Raw genomic sequence first — 26,222 nt, 5'->3', positions numbered from 1 at the left:
ACTAGCTACTGCACCACCACTACTACTACTACTGCAATAGCTACTGCACCATTACTACTACTACTAGTGCACTAGCTACTGCACCACTACCCACTACTATTGCACCTCCACTACTACAACTACTACTACTAGTACTGAATTAGCCACTGCACTTCTCCTACTGCACATTTAAACATGTCAGTTTAAAAGCTTTTTGAATTATTAATTTATGAATATTACATTCACATTTTAGTGTGAAAAATGTGATTCTTTTACATGTCTAGATGAGTGAACAGATTCACCAGTGGAACCTCACAATACATCATGTCATAATAAATATATTACATCACCACACCGATTTTGTGAAAAAAATAAAGGTCAACTCAATGATAAATGAAAATTGAACATTAACATTTCCTTAGCCTATGTAAATAGTACTGTAGGATACTGCTTCATATCATAGTAATGTTTTAAGTAGATGGCTAAACTACTCAGATGTTCCCTGAATAATGCAACACCACTGCATAAGATGCAAATGACTGAAAGGGCAAAAGGGGGTCGTGAATGACAACGGATCCAAATGGATCAATTTAAATGAAGTAAAACAGACTATAGATAGATGTACTGTACAGAGAGAGAGGAAAAGAGAGTGAGAGAAGAGACATAGTGAGAGAGAACAATAGAGAATAAATATGCTGTGTCAGTGTCTGAAGAAAGATGTGTTACCAGGCACATCATGGATGAACATCACCTCACGAGTATTTCCCCGTTATCATTAGTTCCTGTTTCACCAATTTTCTCCCCCATCAGTGTTTGTTACACTTAAAGCATACAAACATGGCAAACACATCTCAGACACACCTTCAGGTGACACATTTAATTAGAATTTGCCCCCATAATGCAGGTGTACACAGGCACATACACCTACACACACACACTCAGTCACTCACTCAAATGACACAGAACAGCTATACCCGTGGACAGCATGACAACGCTCACAAAAACTAGTTACCAGGACAGTCACACACACACACACACACACACACACACACACACACACACACACACAAGCTCATACACACACAAACATTGATTCTTTCTGATGTGTTGGTCCCACCCATCACATTGTGTTTTGACCACAGACCACTGTGCACAATACAGATATGTAGAGATATTGACCCAGTCACATAGTGTCACACATACACAAACCCAATGTCACTCTACCCTTCAGCACAACACAGCGTACACACACACACACACATATGCGCACGCACGCACGCACACACACACACACACACACACACACACACACACACACACACACACACACACACACACACACACACACACACACACATTTAGTGATTGTTTTCTCCTGTGCTATGGGAAATGTTTCGAGGTTAGCATTTAATTAGTGAATTATTCATCTTTTTGTACAAGTGCTTACACACCTTCTTCCTCCAACTCCACGTGCACACACACCCACTCATGAACCATTAAATACCACAAATAATTATCAAACAATACTGTGTGTGTATATTACATCTACTTGCATAATCTTAATTATTATATTGTGGCTACAAAAGCTTAAAATATCCCCCTTCATCTCTTCAAGCAATGTTTAGTTCCAACTCTAATCCAACACCCCTACTGTATTCAGTCTCTGAACATCCTGCTTTACTGTATCAGGTGTTTTAGATTAGGGCAGGACTACATTTCAGAGGAGGGGAGGTGCAGAGTAGCTGGCAGGAACCCCTGGGTAACATGAATTAATAATGGCTTTGGGTGGCATTCATGAAAATCACTTCTTCACACAAAGTTGCAGCTGTTAACAAAATGCTAAATCTTCTTAACCATTTGTTCATCTCTAACCAAGTCACATCTTGTTAAATATGAAAATATGTTTATACATACTTCCTACATGACATGAGTACTGAGATCTCTCTCTCTCTCTCTCTCTCTCTCTCTCTCTCTCTCTCTCTCTCCCCATCACATTTTCTCAATTGGCTAACTTAAGCATATCCAAATGTTTGCACTATGATACAGCTATCCCAGATAAGTGGTACAAAGCTGTCCTAGGTAACTAGTGTATAGGTCAGATCTTGCTATTAATGAATATTGCAATGTTCTAGGACAAAAACTGTAAGATTCTACAATATTCTAGGACAACAAGAATCCGTGCAGAGAAAGAGCGAACATTTTTAAATGGAGCAACGCTCAATTTGGGACACATCCTCTCAGACAGCTGTCTCAATGTCTTCTACACAGCTATCTGTCTTTCTAAGTGGACCAGATTGTATCCTCAAGATACCAAATAGAATTGTAATGACCGCAGATTAAATGTAAATATTCATTCATTTTTAAATTTTAAAATACGCATTTTAAATATGTGGGACCATTGGCCAATAAAACCCATTACACTGCAAATAACAAATCATTCAAAATCACAAAACTCTGTTCAGGTGGCCAAACTAGGTCATGATCATCATCATGACAACATATACACTACATTTTACAAACGGACTGCAAATTCACAGATGCTGTATCAATTCAGAATACACTTTAATCAAAACAACAAGAAATGTTCTGCAATTTCACAAGTGTGCTCATGCAGAGGGGAAATGCCACAAATGCACCACACAGTGGAAGTGTTTCCAGAGGACATTGAAAGGGGCTGGGCTTGGCACTGAAAGGGGCTGGGCTTGGCACTGAAAGGGGCTGGGCTTGGTGGCTACTGTTGCTTGACCAGGATTACAGAATGCTGGTAAAATGCTTTTCAGTCTAATGAGGCATTGAAGCAACTCAGTTTTGTTAAAATACATTGTTAAATATATGGGATGGTTTTGTCATGTAATCAAACTTTTTTGTATAGACATCTGACTCATGGACTAAAGCAGAATGTGTGTTTGCTTTAGTAGTTTTAACATAGCAAGCATGCTAGCTGAGCATGGAGGTTCAGCACCAGCTCCAGTTTTAGTGATATTTATTGGGCTTGTAGGCTACGATTGATACTAATAACACGCCTGTAATTTAGGCATATATGGCATGAATTAGGTAGAATATGAAATGTTCTACAGGCACATGTTAACTTTAAGGTCAGACCACAGTGATCAAACATGTCAAACTGTACACTCATAAGACTGAAAGGGATTTTTAGCTTTTCGGAAAGCTTGTTTAAACTAGCAGCAGAAACTATAAATAAAAACAGAGCACACATGATACGTAATGATGTTCACTTCTCATGTTCCTAGGACAAAGTCTGGTAATTACAGCAGACTCTCGTTGCTTCCAACTCGTGAGGTGCTGTGTAGGTACACTTCTGTCGTATCCTGGGATTGCAGCAATTCTAGAGTTGCACGCGTTTTATGAATTTGTGTCATGGCTATGAACTGTTGAGTATGTTGTCATTTTAATCAAAGTGTTTTCTGACTGTACAGCATCCTTTTGCAATGCATTTGTGAAATGTATCATGTAAAAAAATGTTTTATATTTGCATTGTTGTTGTTGATTGTTGGATTTCCTCTGAACATAGCCCATATTCTGATATAATCATAACACATACTTGAAATCAGTGTCATTATGTAAGTATATATTCCACTTATACTGTAAGTGTACTCTATGTCTCACACGCAAAGCCATATATTTGATATGGTAAATATACTGTGCAATGAGCAAGCAGTATTTAGATCTATAATGAAACCTTCTTAGCTAAATAGTATAAGACTTTCAATTATGTTAGGTATTTTTAAAAAGTAAGAAACAAAAAACAGGATGAAAGTTTGAAGAAAAAAAAAAACTAATGCTTTCAGTCTGCCCCTGCATCTACAAGCATGCACTTTGAAACCAGAGCATGCAGTGTGTGTGTGTGTGTGTGTGTGTGTGTGTGTGTGTGTGTGAGAGAGAGAGAGAGAGAGAGAGAGAGAGTATGTGATGAGTGTCAGTATTTCCTTCCAGTCAGTCCATTTAGTTCTGGCCAGATGTTAACAGGCCAGAGCTTTACAGTTATTACAATACACACACATACATACACACGCACACACGCATACACACACACACACACACACACACACACACACATACTCTTGGTGAAAAAAAAAACGTTAAGATAGGGCAGGAAATGCTAGGTTCCTGCCTCAGAGTATGTCCCAGAAAACACAAAAAAAAAAAAAGCTGGAATTTTTTTCCTTCGTTTGGATGGAAAGAACATAAATGGTCCAAATGAAACTGATCCACAAAGAGTGTGTTTAGCAGTGTCTTAATGTGTTTACTTGTGTGTGTATGTGCGAGAGTGTGTAAAGACGTCGTTAAACAGGGACTCACCACGTCGGACTCCTCGCTGGTTGAGAGGTACATGTCTGAGTACTGCTTCAGTGTGTAAAGGAGATTTAAGCTACTCCACCCAGCCAGTTTTAGACAGGCCCAAAAAGAGGAGGAGAGAAAGGGGGAAGAGGCTCTTTTGGGGGTTGTGCTTTACCTAGTTTTTCTTTTCCTCTCCAGCTTTCCGTAGGTTCTAGCAGATCTGCTTCTGTGGGCTTCTCAGTTTTACAATTTCTTGTGCAATTATACGGCAATGGGATTGCCATGTGAGAGAGTAAGAAAGGGGGAGTCTCTCTCTCTCTCTCTCTCTCTCTCTCTCTGTCCCTCCCTCTCTAGGTCACTCCATCGCATAGCGTGTCTTCCTGGTTCCCACGGTAAGAAAAAAAACTTCATGACAAAGCAACCCCAAAAAAACACACTCACACACTAACACTAGCAGTGGGAGGGTAAGAAATTATTTAAGTCCAGAAAATTCCAGAAACAAGTCAAAAAAGCTGCATGACTGTGTCTGTGAATGTCAGCAAATACAATACAGGGTTGCCAACTCTCACGCATTGAGCGTGAGACACACGCATTTGACTGTCTTCACATGCTCTCACGCCACAAATCCGTTTTCTCACGCCGGAAAAAAAATCTAGTTTATTTACCTCTGATCCATATCTATGATTCAATGAGTTACTAGTTCGCTCTGGCGCCAACCACTGGCGATCGATCGATCGTGATATAATACTTAATTTGTGTCCATTTTACACCCCGCCCGGTAACAATTTACGTTTTTACAATTTACACTTGCCACCCCCCTCCAGGTTCAAATCTCACTCCAAGTGATCTTGAAAAGTTGGCAACCCTGCTGTAATAACACAGGTACCATTACTGTATTAATACTAATACAATACTTAAAAACTACACTTGTGTTTTCCTGAAAGAGCATTAAAGGACTGCACATAGACTACAGAAAATCAGTATGTATTTGAACAGCAGTACTGACAAACACACACACACACACACACACACACACACACACACACACACACACACACACACACACACACGTATTCACACAACCCATCCCCCACCCCCACCTCACACACACACATATTCACTAGGGCTGTGAATCTTTGGGAATCCTACGTTTCGATTCAGAATCGATTCTTGGGGTCACAAATAAATTTTTACCCCGATTCTTTCAGATCCCAACGATTCGATTTAAAAACGATTATTTTCTGATTCAAAATCGATTCTCAATTCAAAACGAGCTACTCCGGTTTGCTGGCATGAAAGCAGAGTACATTTATAAAGATATTATAATTGTAATTGTGATTTATTTATTCTTGCACATATGTTTTTAACTTGTACAAACACAACATCTTTGAGGCCGACACTCAGAACACTACATTAAACTAATAAAACAGTAGTAAAATAAACAAAATTTGTAGGTTTAGGCTAGCTGCCAGAACTTGCCACTACTCAAAAATTTTATTATACAAAAATACTGCTCTTTTTGTAAAAACAACAAATTGCTTCGTACAATAATTAGGCTTAGGCTAACTGCCTATTTCTGAGATCATGCCACTTCCAGAAACAAAATTACACTTTTTTCCTTAACAAATCACAAAAATAAAAAATATATGAAAGTGCTTCCAAAAATAAAAGTGCTGTTACATTAATAAAATGGGTAGGCTTACGTTAGCTGCCAGAACTTCCACTTCACAGATGAAAAAAAAAATATATATATATATATATATATATATACTGTATTTTCTAAAAGCTGTATATATCTACTGAATTGAATACATTTAACTGAACTGATCAGTTTCTGAACGGTGCCTGTAGCATTACATGTGTGACAGATTGTGTGACAGTTGTCAGTTGTGGCAAATTCCGACTCCCCTCGTTAATCCGCATAAAGACGATACAGACTATATTGTTGATTTACGTTTCTATGCATAAATAAGAGCTAGACTTTAATTATCCATCACAGCAAACGGCATTATCTATGTCCAAAGACACAGTGGCTCAAGGGTATTAATTATTTTATATAAAATACACACCGGCTATACCGAAGTTCACCTCTGACCACGACTTCGCAGTATTACAGCAGTATTAAACTAGAGTGCATAATGAATTAAGTTATAATCACTGTAACTCCCGAATATCATCTGTAGCGTCTTTATGCGTGTGCAAACGATCAAACCCATTCTTACCCGGGCCGGGTTGACGGTAAAATCTAAAGTATCTAAAGTATTTTCAAATGGTTGCTTTCAAAGACCACGGAGCCGTTTGGACTTCTTTGAGAAGAACCCGGAAAAAAATAGATTTTTTTGAAAATGAGAATTGATTCTGAATCGTTCAATGTTAGAAACGCGATTTGAGCTCGAATAAATTTTTTCATGCACCCCTAGTATTCTTTCATCATTAATTATCATCCAAGTGGACTACAGTGACCAACACACATTTACATCAGCTCAAGCATGCATGTACTAACATGTACTAACAAATGCACACACACGCGCACACACGTACGCACATACACACACACACACAAACACACACACACACACTTATCCATCTATAATATCTAATGCTGTAACGACGGTGGGTAGGGACAAACACACCGCGTTAGAGAGAGCAAGGGAGAGGTGGAACCAAGTGCCACAATACGACAGAACATAAAGGATAATCCTAATCTAAGCACCCAAAGAGACGCGGAAATTTCAACGGGCAAAAAGAAACAAAGGAAACTAAAGACGCCAGGAGAAGTAGCTGGCTGTAAGCAATAAACGCTGCCCAAACAAAAAACCCTTCCCAAACAAACAGCAACGGGATAGGAAGGGAAACAGGTTGAGGAAAACTTGAGGGAGGTCAGTGAGCGACGCAGGAGATAGAAACTCGAAAAAGAACAGGGAAAATAGAAAGGAGAGGTAGATGACGCGACACCTATAGACGTAAACGCAGCAATAGAGAAAGCAGAGAGAGGCTGAGACCGCAAAGGCATAACCAAAACGAATCAGCAATGATCCGTCTCCACAATGGCAACAGGTGAGATGGATCATTGCTGATTGCGTTGCTGAAGTCTAGGACTGACTCGGGTGCCCCTTGTGGAGGTAGATGGTGTGGCATCCGAGCCAGCCCTGACAAATGCTGATTGTTGCTGTTTTTTATTGTTAAAGATGACAAATGAGTTATGAGGTAGAATAACATAACTAAATATGTCAGTGGATATAAATAAGGACAGGCTGTATCATTGGCTCACACCCATGCTCCAAAACATCTAGTTCAGTATGTACTGTTATGACATTCAGTTTGAATAAAGTAGGGTGACCAAACGTCCGTATTTCCCGGGACATGTTCGTACAACAACCCAACAACTTACGTTCGCCACCCCCCCAACAACTTACGTTCGCCACCCCCAAACACCCCCCCCCCCCCCCCCCCCCCCAACAACTTACGGTCGCCACCACTTAATCTACTTGAATTTCAAATGTGGTTGTGTAAAGTATAGAACTGTGTAATAAAAACAATGTACTAACACTAAAACTAACACTGATTACTAGGGCTGGAATCAAATAACCTTCTATATTATACTATTAGAGTTCTTGGCAGTCATGACCCCCCCCCAACTCCTCCCCTTCCCCCTTGACCAAACATGAACACTCAGAGCTGTTTAATGCTAATGTACTGCAGCCAAAATACTGATTACTTCATCACTCACAGCTTCTGTCATTGTTTTGGTAGGACCTGCTCACCACTATAATTTAACATATCGTCAACAATGGTTGAAGATTTTAAATATATGTTACAGACTCCATTGATAGGTGTACATCTCAAACATTCCCAAACTTAACATTTTGCTACAGATGCTATTATAAATAAAAAGAAATTACAGTTTGCCATCTAATAAAGAAAAAACCTTTTGATTGTCATAAATGGCTTGATATTTTGTATTGGTACCATGCATCACAAATTTGTCAACAATGGACCACCTTCTGTTTTCTGTTTGCTTACTGTTTTGCTTACAAAGCTTCAAAGGGATTGAGATTAGTTGTAAACATGTTTGTACTCACAATAAAGACACAAAAAAGAGTTTCTTTTAGTACTTTAAGGTTGATTAGAATATCTGAAATCTATCATCCTAGTAAATTACTGCTACAAATGACATCAAGTCTAGACAAGCCTAATGAGGGTGCGAATTTGATACAGTTGAAACATCTAATAATATATTATGTTTACACATAAGCCTGATATGAAAACAGAAATTAAATAAGATAGAATTTACACCACGCATCAAATGTATATATTACCTTTTCTTGTTGAGACATGCTTGCTTTCCCAAGTGTTAATGGGACACCTGGACTGGCTTCTCCTCCCACCCTGAGCCAGTTCAATAATGCAGATCCTGACTAGCATTTGCAACTGTGAGAAGCAGTTTCTTATTACGGTAACAAGATACATATTACAAGGAATGGTATTCTTATACCGACAGAACCTGAGCCCATAATATCGATGGGCGTGTCTTCAACAAAACAGCTGAATCCAAAGTTGATGTAATTGATGCCTAAATATGTCTGTAAAGGTTATATGTCTGTGTCATCCAGGTCATTGAATTGTCTAGTGGTAGTAGTTGTCTTCCCTGAGGCTGTGCAGTTTCATGTGTTTTCCAATAAGGAAGCAAACAAATTAATTTGCACTCACTGTTCCCTTTACAGTAAATAGACACAAGTTTGACTTGACCTAACTGTGCTCCCAGTTCATTTATTCATTTTAATTACATTTTTAAAATTTAAATTAAATTTAAATACCTATGATTTAGATATTTATTTATTTTCTATCTTTTGATCATCTTGACTAACCACAGATTTTCAACTTCATACAAGATGTATATGTGTAGTACTATTGTAAATGTACAGCATCCCCCCTCCCCACCCCCCATTGAATTCTTGTTTGTTGTGTTGTTGATATTGTCATTATTGCCTCGACCGCTTGTTAACCTACACTCTGTTTCACCTGTCTCTTGTACCCCCTTCATTTGTGTGTGTATTTAAATCTTTGTGTTTTGCCCTCCATTGTCTGTCTTTGTTATTGCTGTGATGAATGTATCTGCACGTTAATAAATGTGGTCTGTTGTTGTTGTTTGTTATTGTCGTGATGTATGTGTCTGAACATTAATAAATGTGGTATGTTGTTGTTTGTTATTGTTGTGATGGTTGTGTCTGTACCTTAATAAATGTGGTCTGTTGTTGTTATTTTCGTGAAGTATGTGTCTGCATGTTAATGAATGCTGTCTGTTACAACACTCTCTCAGCATCCCCTCCCTCACATTGTGACAACTATTTACAGCAGGTGTGCTTTCAGAAATCAGCTTTACAGAGAACCAAAAGTCATGAGAAAAAGTTAGTAAGAGTTAGAGGAAGAAACCTCGGACTCAAGACTCTGAAGGGGAATCCACCTGATCCACCAGGTGAAAAACTTCATAATAATTCATAATTCACAGAGTGAATTCACAATTCATAATAAAAAATGAAATTAAATATAGAACAACAAAGAGAATTCAAAGGGTCTATTCACTAGGCAGTTTTCACATTAATTACTTATTTCCCTTAGATGACCCTTAGATGATTGTTAAAACACCCTGAACAGTTGGTGCTGAATTCACATGATACATATGCAATCTAGAAAAAAGGTAGATGTGGATATTGAAGTCTATAGCAACACAAATATAGCCACAGCAACAATTTAGAACGAATCTGAAAGCCCACCTCAAATTGGACAGACATACTATTGTAGGTACCATGCTAAACCAGCAGGTGGCAGTACCACTGGCAACACATTGAACAAGCTTGCTTTGACTGAAGAAAGGGTGTGTCTATAGTACGTGGTATCCAGGTGTTTAAATACCCTGATCAGCCATCCATCTCTCTCCGCCATTTCTCCCTCTGTGGTTTTCTTTGAGAACATACGAACTTTGATACGACTAACAGCAAACAGCTGAAAGTCGTATTACTTCATTAACGAGCCCGAGTAATGGTGCAATCTAACCAGTAACTGATCAACATTACCGCGACAACAGATTCACTGAACTACTTCAATCAAGCTTGCTAACGCGGCCACACGGACTGAAACAAAGGCAATCAATTCCCTGTTAAACCGTGAAAGAGACTCCCATTCCTTGACTTCATAACCAGAAGGACGATTCCCAGCACACCAGGATGACATCGCTTTTTTTCACAAGGAACCTGTGGTGGAAATTCCACTCCTAATTCCAGGAGAATTCAGGGAGGACGACGAAACCACCCAAAAATCCTCAACACGTGACAGTATAACCGCTGGGCATAGTTTATAAAAGGGCATAGTTACTTGAACTGCAGACTTATCTAAGTTTAACTAAATCCTTCTCAGTGTTTTTGTGTTCCAACTTTGTTTAGATAGTCTTCATCAAGACTTGTATATACAAAGTTCTCTTTGCTGTGCATGCCACCATCTTTTATTTATCTGATTAATTGACAGCTTGTAGTCTTCCCCATTCTCAGACACACCACACAGTGAACAGAATCTCGATCCGCAGATTCTAGCCAACTATAGACCAATTTCTAATCTCCCATTTATCTCTAAAATTCTAGAAAAAGCAGTTTCAGTTAAGCAATTATCTCCAATCAAATAGTATCCATGAAAAGTTTCAATCAGTATTTAGTCCGAACCACAGCACTGAAACAGCTTTAATCAGGGTAGTGAATGATTTACTAATATCGTAATGGGCTCGTCTCGTTCCTTATACTGTTAGATCTTAGTGCAGCTTTTGATACTGTAGATCACAACATTTTGCTGGATAGACTAGAAAACACGGTAGGTATTAAAGGAGTTGCACTCTCCTGGTTTAGATCTTATTTGACCGACCGCTTCCAATGTGTAAGTGTTAATAATAAAACCTCTAAATCTGTGCAGGTTAAATATGGTGTCCCACAAGGGACAGTCCTAGGACCACTTTTATTTACACTGTACATGTTACCCTTAGGTGAGATTATGCATAAGCACGACATCAGTTTCCACTCCTACGCAGATGACACTCAACTATATTAGGTGTAAACAGTGAGAGAAAATATGCTTCTTTCAGATCTCTCCCTTTTGTCTCTATGGAGATCAACCCCTGGTGGGGGAACCATCAGGATCCCTGAGAAGTGTGATGGTTGTCCACATTTGTATGCCCAGCACCTCTGTCCTTTGTTTGTATATCCTCTGTCCTTTGTTTGTATATCCTTTGTCTTAACCCTAAGGTGCAACTACCCAACCCAATGTAGATTGCACCTTCATCCCACAGTGACCCCTCCTTAAACTCCTCTTCCTCCTCACCTTCATCCCACACTTACCCCCCTTAAGCTCCTCGTCTTCCTCCTCCTTCCTTTTCCCCATTCCACAATGTATATAAGGCTTCCCAAATAGACCACAGACAGAACTGGTCATTATCCACCTTATGCTCTGTGTGTCAGTAAACTTGTCAACACTGAAGCCATCCAGTCTCCTGACTCCTGAATCTGTTTTCTGAAGGCCGAATTTCTAACAACAGTAAAATCGAGAAGTGTGTAGAAGAGATAAAACATTGGATGGCGTGTAACTTTCTAGCACTAAATCCGCATAAAACAGAGCTAATAATAGTTGGGTCTAGGGCAGCGAGAGACAAGATACGTAATGTAGCATTGAATCTACATTCCTTTACTATAACCCCCAGCGCAGATGTAAAGAACTTGGGCGTCACAATAGACCCAGATCTCTCCTTTGATACACACATTAATAATATAACTAGGATAGCGTTCTTTCACGTACGCAACATTGCTAAAATTAGAAACATAATAAATACTAGTGATGCAGAAAAACGAATCCATGCATTCATATCCTCTCGTTTAGATTATTGCAACAGTCTCCTAGCTGGATGTTCTGGTAAATTGATAAACAAACTCCAGCTGGTTCAGAACGCAGCAACGTGATTTTTAATGAAAACTAGAAAGTTTGATCACATTAGTCCCGTACTATCGTCATTAAACTGGCTGCCAATTAGATTCCGTATTGATTATAAAATACTTTTATTAACATATAAAACACTGCATGGCTTAGCTCCAGAGTATCTTAGTGAACTTATTGAACATTACAACCCAGCACGTTCACTTCATTTGCAGGACGCAGGGTTATTAACTGTTCCTAGGATCAAAAAGATCACAGCAGGTGGAAGAGCCTTTTCTTTTAAAGCTCCACAACTGTGGAATAATCTTCCTGCCTCTATTCGGGACTCAGACACGGTCTCAATGTTTAAATCTCGACTAAAGACTTATCTGTTTTCTTTGGCATTTGAATAATGTGTTACATATTTATCACATCACATATCTTTTTTCTCCGAGGTTCACCTGGGGAGTAACACTGCAGTCGGAGTCTACAATACCAGTATCATCGCTCCGACACGGAATGAAAACCTGGCGTTCATCACAAGACATTTACATTGACAATATCAACACCCAGAACTTTCATTCTAGTTACCTTATACTTAGCCTGATTGTGTGATTTGTGTATTCGTCTGTATAATTAGATTTTGTGTCATTTGTGTGTTAACGGGCCGCCCAATGGTGGATGGGTTCCCTTTTGAGTCTTGGTCCTCCCAAGGTTTCTTCCTATTCCCCACCATCATAGGGAGTTTTTCCTTGCCACTGTCGCCTCTGGCTTGCTCATTAGGGATTTGGACCCATACGATTGTTAAACTTGTAAATCCTGTAAAGCTGCTTTGTGACAACATGTGTTGTGAAAAGCGCTATACAAATAAATTTGATTTGATTTGAATAGACATGGTTGAATAATTTATTTGCTTAAATTTTTCTAATTGTTTAGATGTTGATTGTCAAACTGTAAGTAGATAAAAAAAATGGATAAATTATATATATTTGTGTTTTAAGAATATTTTAGGCCCTCTGAGAGGGCGTAGAGGGCCCTGAGGTTCCCCACTGACCAAAAGTCTCCTTAATTTCTTCTTCTGTAATAGGTATTGTCAATGTATTACCCTCATCCACTGTTAATCTAGCCAGGTTCACTGAGTTAAGGAATTATATAACCTTTTCTTTCTTATTAGGAGTATCTTCCTCCTTATACAACACTCTATAGTATGTAGCAAATGCTTCTGCAATGTCTTTTGGCTGAGTAAGTTTCTGGCCCGTATCTAAATGTTTTATCTTGTGCACTTATTCTACTGGATTGGGCTTTACGTAGCTGAAATGCCAGCAGGCGACTTGCCCTATTACCCATTTCATAATATTTCCTCTCTATGAATCTCAGTACTCCCTCCACTTTGTAGGTTAAAATATCATCCAATTTCTGTCTGAATTATTTTAAAAGGTCTAAAGTTTCCTGGTTTTGTAACTGTTGATGCTTTGTTTTTCCAGTCTTTGCTTTTTTAATCTAGAGAAGGCATACTCAACTAAATTTGTCCGCGGTCCAATTTTGGCAGATACCTGTGACTGAGGTCCGGTGCGGCGGGGGTGGCGAACGTAAGTTGTTGAGCAGGGGGGCGAACGTAAAGCCTGGTACTTTCGCGAGTGACTGTAGCGCGTGACTCCACCCACCTCGCGCGACCCTGCGCGAACGGTGGAGTCGTTTATACTTTCGCGATCGTCACTGCAGTGTTCTCCGAAACGATATGTGGTAGAAACACCCCTCAAAACAGGGGAATGAACATTTACCTGACCAATTTTAATGTTGCTATGTGTTTCAGGTTTGAAAAGTGCTGGAATTTAGGTTAAAGTACTTTAAAATGCTTGAAATTGTAACTACTTGGTTTCACAACAAATATCTGTCTGACTGAATAGTTCGCGCGCGAAGTTACAAAATTAGAGAGGTGCACTACCTCGCGAACCGACAGCGCGCGAGACACTCGCGCACACGCGGAGCCACAGCGATTACGTCATTTTCGCCGCGCCGCTCGTGAAGCGTCAACCAAGCAGGCAGTTGTGGGGTGGGGTGGGGGGGGGGATGGCGAACGTAACACTCGTGACGGAGTGTTTTTTCAATAGCCCTGAAATAAATGCTCCGGTTTTGTTTTGGTCCGTATCCGGTTAATCAGGAATGAGATTGGGTCCGGACAGGACTGCGTTCGGGTCCGGATCCGGACCGCGGTCCGCCAGTTGAGTACCCCTGATCTAGAGGATATAGCAATAATATTACCTCTCATCACTACTTTAGCTCCTTCCCAAAGAGTAGAGAGGGAGACAGTGTTTTTGTCATTAAAGATAAGATACTCTGTTAGTGCTTTTTGTATTTCCTGTCGTATTGTTTCATCATTTAGTAGTGACACATTAAGTCTCCAGTATTTAAACTGTTTACTTGGTCCAATCCTTATCTTCAAGGTAACTGGGGCGTGATCTGACAAGGTAATTGATTCTATAGTGCACTCACTGGCTCTATATATATATATATATATATCTGTTCTTGATATCCAACCTGGGATAACTACCATGTACCTGTGACATAAAAGTAAAATCCTTGTCTTTAGGGTGTAGGCGACACCAGATGTCCACTAAGCCTAGCTCACTCATCAATGCTTGGAGGTCCCACTTGTACTGGAAGCCTATCCATGGTTTGTCTCAAGACACAATTGAAGTCTTCCCCAATCAAAGTGGTTCCCTCTGCTTTATCAGCAAGTAGAGATGCTATCTTCTTGAAAAAGTATCTACAATCTTCGTTTTGGGCATATACATTGAGCATTGTTATTTTGGTACCATCACATACCTGCCCTCTGTATCTTCAATTGTTCTTTCATGATTAAAATAAACCAATTTATTAAAGAGGATGGCAACTCTCTTTTTCCTACCATTTTTAAAGTCAGCACTATATACCTGGTCTACCCATTCTCTTTTCAGCTTTAAGTGTTCTTTGTCTGACAGATGGGTCTCTTGAAGCATAGCAATTGAACAGTGTAATTTTTTAAGCTGGTTAAATATTTTCTTCCTCTTAATTGGACTATTTATCCCCTTTACATTAGCTAACACAAGTTATGTTGTCCATAAATTAACTTGATGAGCTTTTTCTAGCACATAGCATGATGAAAATACAAGTTGAGTACAGCCCTTTACTAGTCTCAAGGTAAAAACAGAACATGAGCAAACAAAATAACATAACTTAAACTGCCAACGAACTGAAGTAGGCTTCCACATACCTAATTGGTTTTCCGAATCTAAACACAAACCAGTTCCCGTTGTAACCTGGGCAGAGGGGGGTGACAGGTCCTCTGAGGTGATCACTAAAGCACTACACGGGCTTGCTCCTGAATACCTCCAGGAACTTATTTCCTACTATGAACCCCCACGTCAACTAAGATCACAGGGTGCTGGTCTGTTATTAGTTCCACAAATTAACAAGGTAACAGCAGGGGGAAGAGCCTTTTCTTATAAGGCCCCCCAGCTTTGGAATAATCTTCCTAAATGTGTCCGGGACTCTGACACAGTCACAATCTTTAAATCTAGGTTGAAAACCCACTTATTTAGTCTAGCATTTGATAATTAATATCCCCCTTAGATAAAGGTACAGATCCAGGGGTTCATAGACGAAGGGTTTTATGGTAGACTGGGGTGCTGGTGCTGTCATCCTGTCACTGCTCGTGGTCACTCAAGTTTGTTGACAGTGCAGTGGACGGATGCCATTGTCTCAGAATGCCCCCAAGCCTATGTTACCTTCTGGTTCTGCCTTTTTTTTAGCTAGGCTGTAATAATTTAACTTAGTGCCGGAGTTGCTGCCACACTCCAGAAATGTTTATAATTTTACCTGTCCTGTATATGTCCTCATAAAGAGCTAATTTTCCCTGTTTCATTTCTCCACATGGCTGCCCGCCTGCTTGAGGTATAATGAGATGAGGAGAGACAAGCGATCCATCCTGGCCGGCCACCTCCTGCCTAACCGGATGCCTACACCATGATGGACATTATTACATCTTTTTCGGTCTAAATGGACATTATTGCATCTTTTACATTCTGTCTACATTCTGTCTATATTGTTGTTGTTGTCATGGTGACCGGTGTCGGCCAGAGGAGGATGGGCTCCCCCCCTGAGTCTTGGTTCCTCTCAAGGTTTCTTCCTCATGCAAAAACTAGGGAGTTTTTCCTTGCCACTGTCGCCCTTGGCTTGCTCACTGGGGGCTAGGACTCGGCACTTGTAAAGCTGCTTTGTGACAACAACTGTTGTAAAAAGCGCTATATAAATAAAATTTGATTGATTGATTGATTGATTGATCACACACAGTGTTTGTGTCGCTGTCCTCCACCTCGCGGAATGGTCGTAGCTCATTGCTTGCGGTACAAAGTTACTTGCGGTACAAAGTTCCGTCCATCATAAAAGAACATAGAGTCATCATCCTAACCTTAGTAATTCTGTGTAGGGTGTAGCTGGGGTGTACACTAAAGTTACTGGGCTCTGTGCCTGATATCTGTGCCAGTAAACACCGCTGGATCTGTCCCTTGCCTCCGTCCCGCGTTGCTCCATCTGTGCTGGGATAACTCCTTCTCCATCTGCTCCCGCTCGTCCACACGGACCTGTATGCCGAGCTCATGAAGCTCCTGAAGGGCTTCCGTGAGGGTCGAGTATGTCTTCTCACCAGACATCGTGAACAGTTTTAACTGCACCGGTTAGATGCACTTAGCCTTGATGTTTTTTCTGCTTCAGCTGTTTAATTACAGCCCGTACCTGTGTTCTCTTCTTCTATAACTCCGGTGAGTAGTCATGGTCAAAATAAATCGGCTCTGTTTTGTAGATGACCTGTTTTTGGCTCCATGCTTGTCTCAGAATCGCATCTTTTACTGAATAGTCCACAAACTTGACTATCAAAGACCTCAGAGCGGTGGTGGGCTCTTTTGTTTTGGCTATTAGAGACCGAGTGAGCTCTCTCTATTTGTAGATTCACTTTAGGCATTGGCTGGAGGACTAGCCAAATAAGCTCTTTCACAAATGCCTTCACATCTTTTCCTTCACTCCCTTCGGGTACTCGGTACATTCTCGGGTTGTTACGTCTGACCGTCAGGTCAATCTCTCGGCGTAGCAAATAGCAAAATGCTTTCTCATATCTCCTCCCGTTGTCCTCCATAGTACTGACGCAGCCCTCAATCTCCGTGGTTCTTTTCTCAAATTTTTTCATTTCGGTTTTCAGTTCCTTCACCGATGTTTCCAATTTTGTCAGCGAGAGTCTGGTTTGTTCGTGACCTTCTCGATTTTCCACCCTTCATTTACTCAATTCAGCCAGTATTTTCGTCTCAGAGTTGCGTATACTAGCATTAGCCTCATCGCTTTCAGGAGCTTGGGTTTGTTGCTTCACGTTCTCATTAGTCTCCTTCACTTTCTCCTGTTCACTGGAGCCCTTGCTTCAGCAAGATGATGCCATTGTAAATTATGTTGTTATACCCCACTTATGTTCGTTTTGTTAGGAGATTTTTGGTTAGATGGACGGAGCTTAGTTTTAAGCTGCTTTCTTCAACATGGCGTCAAGGGGGGGCCATTCTTTTAAATTGGAAACTTTCCTCCCTACATACTCAAAACCGGTGGCTCCAGGAGATACTAAGCATTAGGCTAGAACAGCTGTGATCGTATAGGACTGGGACTCTACAAACATTTACTAAAACCTGGCTGCCTGTTCTTAATCACGTTGATGGGTGCAATATCACCCCTGAGTAATGCTGAATAGAGCTCCTTTATGCCATCAGTCTTTTTAAAATTTTACCTAAGCCATTATTATTTAACCTATTGAGTTTATCATTTAGTTATCATGTTTATAATTTCTTAACCATATCTACATTTTCTTTATTTTATTTATTCTTATTTTAGTTTATTCACTGATGTATTATTATTATTATCTTATTTTATTAACTTATTTTCACCTTATGGTAATGTCTGCGTCTCTGTGAATGATGTATGTTTGGGTTGAGTGTGAATACTGTCAGTCATTGTATAATTTCTTATATAATTTCTACAGGCAAAATTGGAACATTATGTGAGTCTATTTTCTATGCTTACCTTGATGACATCTGTAATCAAGTTGTTCTATTCCCTGTTACAGCCAATCCCTGTTTTGTTTTTTTTTCTTGTAAATTGTATTCATTAGAATATGCTTGTACTGTTATATACAGGTATATTTGCAATTTGTAGTATTTTTTTTTTATATTTTCAATAAAAAGTGATGCTATAAAAAAAAATCTAGTCTTAAGACTCACCTATTTAATCAAGTCTTCAGTTAATATTCTACATGTGAATGTGTGGAGCTCGGGGGTCCCCAGTCATTGAGTCTTCTGGTAATCTGAGATGTTGATGCTGTCATTCAGACATGTCATGTGATCACTCTAGTTGTGATAATGATTTGGGTGTAAAGAAATGTCTCAGTGAGCCTCATGGCTGTGGTTACCTCCAGGCCCCTCCCTTTAGTTATGCTGCTATAGATAAGCCTGCCGGAACCACATGCTAATCACTGGCACGTGGGCTACTGTATGTTTGTTTAAATCAATGGTTGCTTAAATTGATGTTCACATACTCAACCTGTATTTTATATAGGGCTGCCGCGATTGGTCGATAGTCGATGACGTCGACGCTGAAAATACGTCGACTTCAATATTACAAGTCGACGCATCGGTTTTGTTTTTTTTTAGATTTATCTTTTTTTTAATGTTTATTAATGTTCCATTTTAATTTCTAAAATGCGTCCGTTCAAAGAAATGTTTTTCCTCAACGCGTGACATCAGAGTCTCCAGTCATTGGTCAGCGCCACTCAAAAGAACAATGCCGGCTGCAGCGGAGCCAAAGGAGCTTCGCAAATGTCTACAGCAGGGGTCGGCAAACCCTGCTGACCAACATCAGCATAAAATAATTATAAAAAATCTCAGATTATTTATTATGGATCGACTTTCGCGAGTGACCGTAGCACGCGAACCTGCGCGAGGCGTTTAAACTTTAAACACAATCTTTGCAGTGTTGTCCGAAACGATGTGGTAATATAAAGAAACACCCCTCAAAAACAAGGGAATCAACATTTACCTGACCAATTTTAATGTTGTTTTGTGTTTCAGGTTTGAAAACTGCTGGCATTTATGCTAAAGTGAGGGCAGCCCTGTTCTGTTCTTAATCAGAATGTAGACAGCGTGACTGTCAGTACGCAACATGCAACACGCCCCCTGTATATGTGAGCTGTATATGTAATTTACAAGAGAGCCAGTTTCTTTGTTTTTTGTTCTGCAGAAAATTAATCGTTTAGACTAGTCGACCAATCGATAAAATAGTCGATAGTGGCAGCCCTAATTTTATAATCTTGGTTGCATGCTTCTACCAAAGACAATTCCATACATGCACCTAGGAGATGGTGTGGTTTGCCAGTGGATGTGACGATGCTGTGGTTGGATGTGCCATTACCACAAGTGAACGTGCTGATGCCAACTCCTACTGGAGGCTCACAATCTGCACTGAAGGGACTGTGACTACTCGGCCTGGAATTACAACTATAACTATAGAACTATACTTGAACTGTAAACTGTGATTTGCGTCTTGGTCCTCCCAAGGTTTCTTCCTAATCCCTGCCATTATTGTAACACAGTGGGAGTCGGGGTCGAACACAATCGCGGTAAAGAGTGGACTGCCACCTTAACGGAGCTAGTCTCCTTTAAATGAACCGTGCCAACACGGAGTGCGCAACTTACGCGGCATACTTGAAACACTAACAAATCAACACAACGGACTACAGCGACTAGGAAAGGAAAATATGTTTATGTAAAAAGAATGCTGAAATAATACAAGGTACAGAGAAACACAGCAGAGACTAAAGTAAACAAGAGATACAAAACCACAACGACCAATAACGCCAGACCACTAAAACTTATACACGGGGGAAAACCATCGGGAACTAGAATCAAAAACACAGAAGCTTAGACTAAACGACACAAACGCTAAGACAGAGAGCTAGACAACGTAACAGAGCACAAAGCAAAAACCAGGATAAACTAAGAATGACCAGGGAATGCACTTCGAGGAGAAACTAAAGATAAAACATACAACGGGCAATGAGAAAAAACTAACCAATACGAATGCAAATACTTACAAGGCTTTTACACATGAAACTAGAGCTAACCACCAGGTCACAAACACACACAATAACCCACGAGACAGAAAACCAGGAACTAAATACCAGAACAATAATGAAACAAACAAGAAACAGCTGAGAAGGCAAATAAAGGCAGCATTAATACAAAGAAGGTGTGGCGGACAGGAGGAGGGCGGAGCCAATCGTGACAATTATAGGGAGTTTTTCCTTGACAATGTGGCCTCTAGCTTGGTCATTAGGGATCTGGATCCATACGATTATAAAGCTGCTTTGTGACAATATGTGTTGTAAAAAGCGCTATATAAATACATTTGACTTTGACTTTTAAAATTTTTTGGTACACTACCACATTTTGCACTTTCTTAAAAAAATTACCAATGACAAGCTTAAAAAATAATTTTATCAAATGATAATTGTGACTGAAGTAATATTTTGTAAATTAATAGAAATATACATATTTCTGTTTACAGGGACAGTGCATGCCAAACAATTTATTTGTCATCAAGAGTGATCAAGACAAGCCTGCATAAACCTGACTGCCATCCACTGCATGGTATTTTTCACATTTCAACAGGACAACTGAAACATTTGGAAATGTCAGAGTGAAGCTTACAAGCTTGTCTTACAAGGTAATCCTCACAAGTGCCAAAATATTAGTCCTCATGTATAACTCCTTACCTCATTACGGGATTACTGAAAGAACAAATATCACTGTTCCCAGGCAACAAGGTATTTAATAGATATGGGACCGATCCGATACAATATCGGTATCGGGGCCGATATTGAGGTAATTTAATGTATCGGATATCGGGCGAATGCGACCGATCCACTTACTGGACAATAAACACGCCGTAATGTTAACACAAAACGCTCCAGTGATCCGGATTCCACAGTTTACCTTCAACCCCCAGCAGCTTCAGTCTGCAGCTTGCTGAAAAATGTCCGTAATGATGAACTAAAACAGTGATTCTCAACTGGTGGGTCATGGACTGTCATGGTACGGTGGGCCCCCTACTGGTCGCCTCCGTCTACAGCGGCAGTTGTCTTGTGTTCGTCCCTCAGGTGGGCGGCCCTGTGATCCGTCTCACCTGAGGGTCGTTTGTTTATCTATATATGTCTTGTATTTGAACCAGTTGACTGCTGGTTATTATATCCTTGATTTGTATCGCTTCACGGGTTTCCGGTTTGTGCACTTTCTCCATTAAACCATCCTTTTTTCCCCCCCGAGACTTGGTGGGATTGCTTCCATTTTATTTCGCACTCCCTGCCCGTCACATGGACACGTTCTGGGTGGGTCGCGGACAGCTTGTAAAAAAAAAATTAATAGGCTCTAATTTTGTACTGGTCTTTTATCTTGAATAAAGAAGCACATGCCAGGGTTCTAAACTGCAACTAAAATGGTCACAATTGCGACCAGAAATAATAATTTGCGAGTAATATAATAATTTCACTCGCCAGTGGCGACAGGTGATACAACAGCATTATTTTTTATGGGTGAGGATTTTTTGTCATTGCAAAAATATCCACCATTTTCTTTTGAGTTTGTGTTTTAAAAGTCGATATGCTGTAGCTCCCACTCACATGTTCGTCTCTGCCCATCAACAAATGTGTGAATCCGATCACGTGTCTCGCAAAGCAGCGGAGCTGAAACTTTAGCACTAAGCGTAAGCTTGTTGAAAATAGCGAAGACAAAAATATCGTATTTCTCACACAGTCTACATCTCTGACCATAAGAGGACACACTCCTTTATAACTGTAATTTAAAGTTAGTTTAAAGTTAATTTTAATGGGATCAAAAGTCACTCATATGCATACTAGGAAACTTCAGTCAAGATGGTTTCATATTTGGAATTCTTTCTTCATTACCTTTAAGTTAAAAGTGCCAAAATATGCAAATTATTATTTCTGGAAACCTAGACAAATATCTACAATTTTGTTTACGTCAGGAATAGATGTATTTTTAAAAACATGTTATTTTAAACATACTCCTGTCACCACTGCAACGTCTAAGGCACCGTCTACAAATGACCTTAACACAGACGCAAGTGGAGGTAAAGGCCCCAGAGCACTGCGCACTCCATTTTTGCAATCATTTCAATAGCTTTTAAACGGTCCATCTAAGACCACCAAAGAAGTTGTATTACATTAAGTGCATCCTAAATAATAACCTACAACTAAAAGATGGGTATTTATACCTTGCACCAATTTGTGGTGGTCAGTTTTTGTCAAATATTTCAATAGCTTTTAAACGGTCCATCTTAAGTCCACAAAACAAAGTTGTTGATTAGGATGCACTTAATGTACTATAATTTGTTTTATGATGGACATTTTAAGAGCTATTGAAATATTTGGCAAAGTCTGCACTTAATATGTGTATAACTTGTTTTTATTTTAATGTTACCATGTTAAGGTAATTTGCAGATGGTGACAGTAGTACATTTAAAATAACATGTCTAATTCAGAATATGCGAACATGAAGCCAACTTAAGCACAGTTACAAGGAAGAGAAAGACATTCATGTTGGATGGCAGAGATCCTAAATAACAGCTGATCTGAGTGTTGCAATGCTTATTAGTTTGGATATTATTATGGCGCCTAGAAAAAGTGATTGGTGCCTGATTTTTTTCTTTTAGGACCTACTGCGAACCAATCTTGCTGCCATGGTAACCACCAATCGTTTACCCTTTTAATTTGTTATAACTTTTGTATGAAACTGGGTCGCGAATTAATGACAATGAGAAAATGTGGGTCCCTGGCTGAGACCAGTTGAGAACATCTGAACTAAAGAGCCCTTATATCTGTATTTGCATCGGTATCGGATCAGGACTGAAAAAACACTGGATCGGCCCATCACTAGTATTTAATTCAGTTTTTAACTCTGAACCATTTTTGTCTACTAATAACCCTAGCATCTGCAGAGATCTCTGAATGTCGGGTTCTAATTGGGTTAAAAGTGGCAGGCAAACTACAATCATCACACACATCTGACAGCATGAACAAGAAAATCCAATAAGGCTGATCTTTTAGTTTGCTATTAAAATGAGCAATAAGGAACATGAGTTACTACTGCTACACTCCCTCTTTCTTTTTCACCATTCCCCATACTGCCTGCACCCAGACGACCCACACTCACCCAGGAGACGTTCTTGCTCGTGGGGGCTTTGTGCATGGTAGTGTGACGCTCCAGCCAGAAGAAATAGGACAAAATGCCTCACTGCCGTCTTGACAATGAACAGATGCAGAGGCCATGGGATACCGATAGAGATCCCCGTAGGTCACCCATACTTATATGAGACAGCCTAATGCTTCTCTCCAGAATAACCACAGATCAAATGTCAACCAAACGCCCAGATGCAGGAACCTCAAGTACACTCAATGGTAAGATGTTGAAACAAAAGCAAGAGGAATGAAAGAGCAAAAACGCACAGTGGAGTGGAGGTGATGCTGAGATCTGTGTGTCTTTCTCCAAAGGGCATGATGTGTCCTGTTAAAACCAGTGAGAAATCCTCCATGTTATATTACCTCCTATTTCCTCCTGGTTGCCAGCACAATTCTCAGTCCTGAAGGAGGAGTAAACACAGTGGATGTGAATATGCAAAACCCCACCCAGTTGTGCCAGAGAAAAGCCACCAATCCAGGAGCAAGTATTGGGCAGATGCTGCCATGTATTAAGCGATGTTACAACATAAAAACACAGAAAATGTGGGGTCACTTGGACTGATATGGTCAGCATTTAAAAAGAAGTAATACTCGAGATTACATATGTAGATGGTACACTCATTGGGCAATAGTTTGAACATGATGAACATATCTTACCTAGACTTGCAATATTTCTGTTTCTTTCTCTCTCTCTCTCTCTCTCTCGCTCTCTCTCTACACACACACACACACACACACACACACACACACACACACACACACACACACACACACACACACACACACACACAACACACAAACATCACAGATCATTGTTTCCCTCATGTCCTCCCTCCTCTCTGTCATTTTCTGCTTTGGTTAGTGATAGTTGTCATAGTGAAGGACAGGTTATCTGACAACTAGCGAAACCCAATTTCTGAAAGTATGTCTCCTTTTTTCTCAACTTAACATGCAACAACAACAACAACAACAACAACAACAACAAAGAATAGCCTTGTAACTCCAGCACACAAAATTAGGGTGCATCTTGTCTCATATGTGAGTCTGGCCACAAGATCTCATCAACATCACTGGGGATATCCTCTCTGGCAAGACAGTGGGGGAAGTACCTTCTTGAGTGAGGTATCTAGCCCTTGCATGCTCCCTCATCAATGTCACAAGCTTCCTCCTCCGATTTGCGTGGATGGGACTGGTGTCCACCTCCATGCTAAAACAAACTCAATAGATATGGAGAGTTTGGTGGAAGTGAAGCACAACAAATCGAGGTTGTTCAGTGAACCAGGTTGTACTTGAGCAGCGTGGTGGAAACTTGCGTTGTCCCAGACGACAACAAACGTGGACTGTTGTGGTTTATCCCCCTAGTGATGGAGAATGAGTGTGTTGTGCTCTGTGTTGAGGAAGAAGATGATGTGCGAAGTGTTGTAGGGACCAAGAGTGGCATGATGATGAACACCACCATTCTAGCAACTGTTCTAGGAACTGTGTTTAATGTTTTCCAAAAAGTGTGTTCTAGAATTGCTAAATAAGTATAAGACAGAGAATGTGCTTAAGGTTTAGTGCACCAGATCAATAGATAGGTTACATGAGTTGTTCCCTCAAATGTGCTATAAGTATCAGTTTTTGGGTTTTAGTGACTTCAAAAAACTGTAACATTTGATTGTTCTGTTTTTAAATCAGTATTCTAACGATATAACTTTCTCAGAATTAATTGTTCCAAATGTTTGCTGCTATAGAGGCATTAAATGAATGGTAAATATGATACATTTCAAAATAAATATCACACATCAGCGTAGTACTCAGAAAACTCTAAGGGCCAAATGGAGCACTCTTTTATTTATTTTGGCTTCCATGTTAATCAGGCAGCCATACATACCTCCTATAACATAACAACATAGTTTTGTAACATACTTTCCAGACTGATTTGAGTGTGTAGATGTAGATACTTGTCTCAGCATTTCCAATGCACTCAAATCTCCCATTAACCCACTTAAATACCACTGTGCTGCTCCTCAAGTATGTCAGAAAAACTACGCACGGCCCAAAATTTGCCGGCAATTATCCGGAAGTCTCCATGCACTTCAAGTCCCACTGGGAACTTACAAGAATGTAGACATACTGCCAAAGAGATTTTCTCTCTCTCTCTCTCTCTCTCTCTCTCTCTCTCTCTCTCTCTCTCTCTCTCTCTCTCTCTTTCGAAATTTGTAAATATCACAAAAAAGTAGGATCTCATTCATTGTTAAAACTGTTGTGTTATAAAGGCTACGGCAAACAGACACAACCAGCTTCTGCGAGAGATAACTCAAGACTCTCTTTATTGAACAGACACACCCCAGTACAGCCACATAACTCCCCCTACTGGTTGCTTAGTATTCTGCAGCTCAACAACATTAAACATCTCTAACCATATGCTGATACTACATCCCCCTTTCTAAATGACCGACTGTAGTTACATTTTAGTTTTCCTTTCAATCTCTGAAGGAGGCAAAACAATGTAAGCTCTCTCTATATATTATAAGTGAATTCAGAACACTAGTAAGATCTTCAAACATCCTGGCTTCCAAATACAATATCCAGGTATATTAATTAAACTGGAGGGTGGGGGTAGACTGCCCCTGTCCCTCTACTGAGCGAAGGGATTATTCTGCCCTTTTACCCTCAGTTATCCAAATGCACCTGC

General features: G+C 40.0%; 1 protein-coding gene across 5 annotated transcripts in view; it reads right to left on the bottom strand.

Annotated features, from left to right (window-relative positions):
* Window positions 1-26,222, bottom strand: part of LOC143474905 (voltage-dependent L-type calcium channel subunit beta-1-like) — an 87,360-nt gene that overhangs the window by 42,249 nt on the left and 18,889 nt on the right. The window contains exon 1 of one of the 5 annotated variants that reach the window (XM_076972571.1): window positions 8,598-8,654. The exons of 2 other annotated variants lie outside the window; for them this stretch is intronic. In XM_076972571.1, coding sequence (XP_076828686.1) covers window positions 8,598-8,615 — 18 coding nt within the window. In that variant the 5' untranslated portion in view covers window positions 8,616-8,654. 2 more of the 5 variants (XM_076972572.1, XM_076972570.1) reach the window with 2 other exon arrangements.

The sequence above is a fragment of the Brachyhypopomus gauderio genome, chromosome 14 (assembly GCF_052324685.1).
Source record: "Brachyhypopomus gauderio isolate BG-103 chromosome 14, BGAUD_0.2, whole genome shotgun sequence".
Classification (NCBI taxonomy): domain Eukaryota; kingdom Metazoa; phylum Chordata; class Actinopteri; order Gymnotiformes; family Hypopomidae; genus Brachyhypopomus; species Brachyhypopomus gauderio.
Note: the sequence above shows the minus strand (reverse complement) of the source record. Positions and strands in the feature narration are given on the sequence as shown.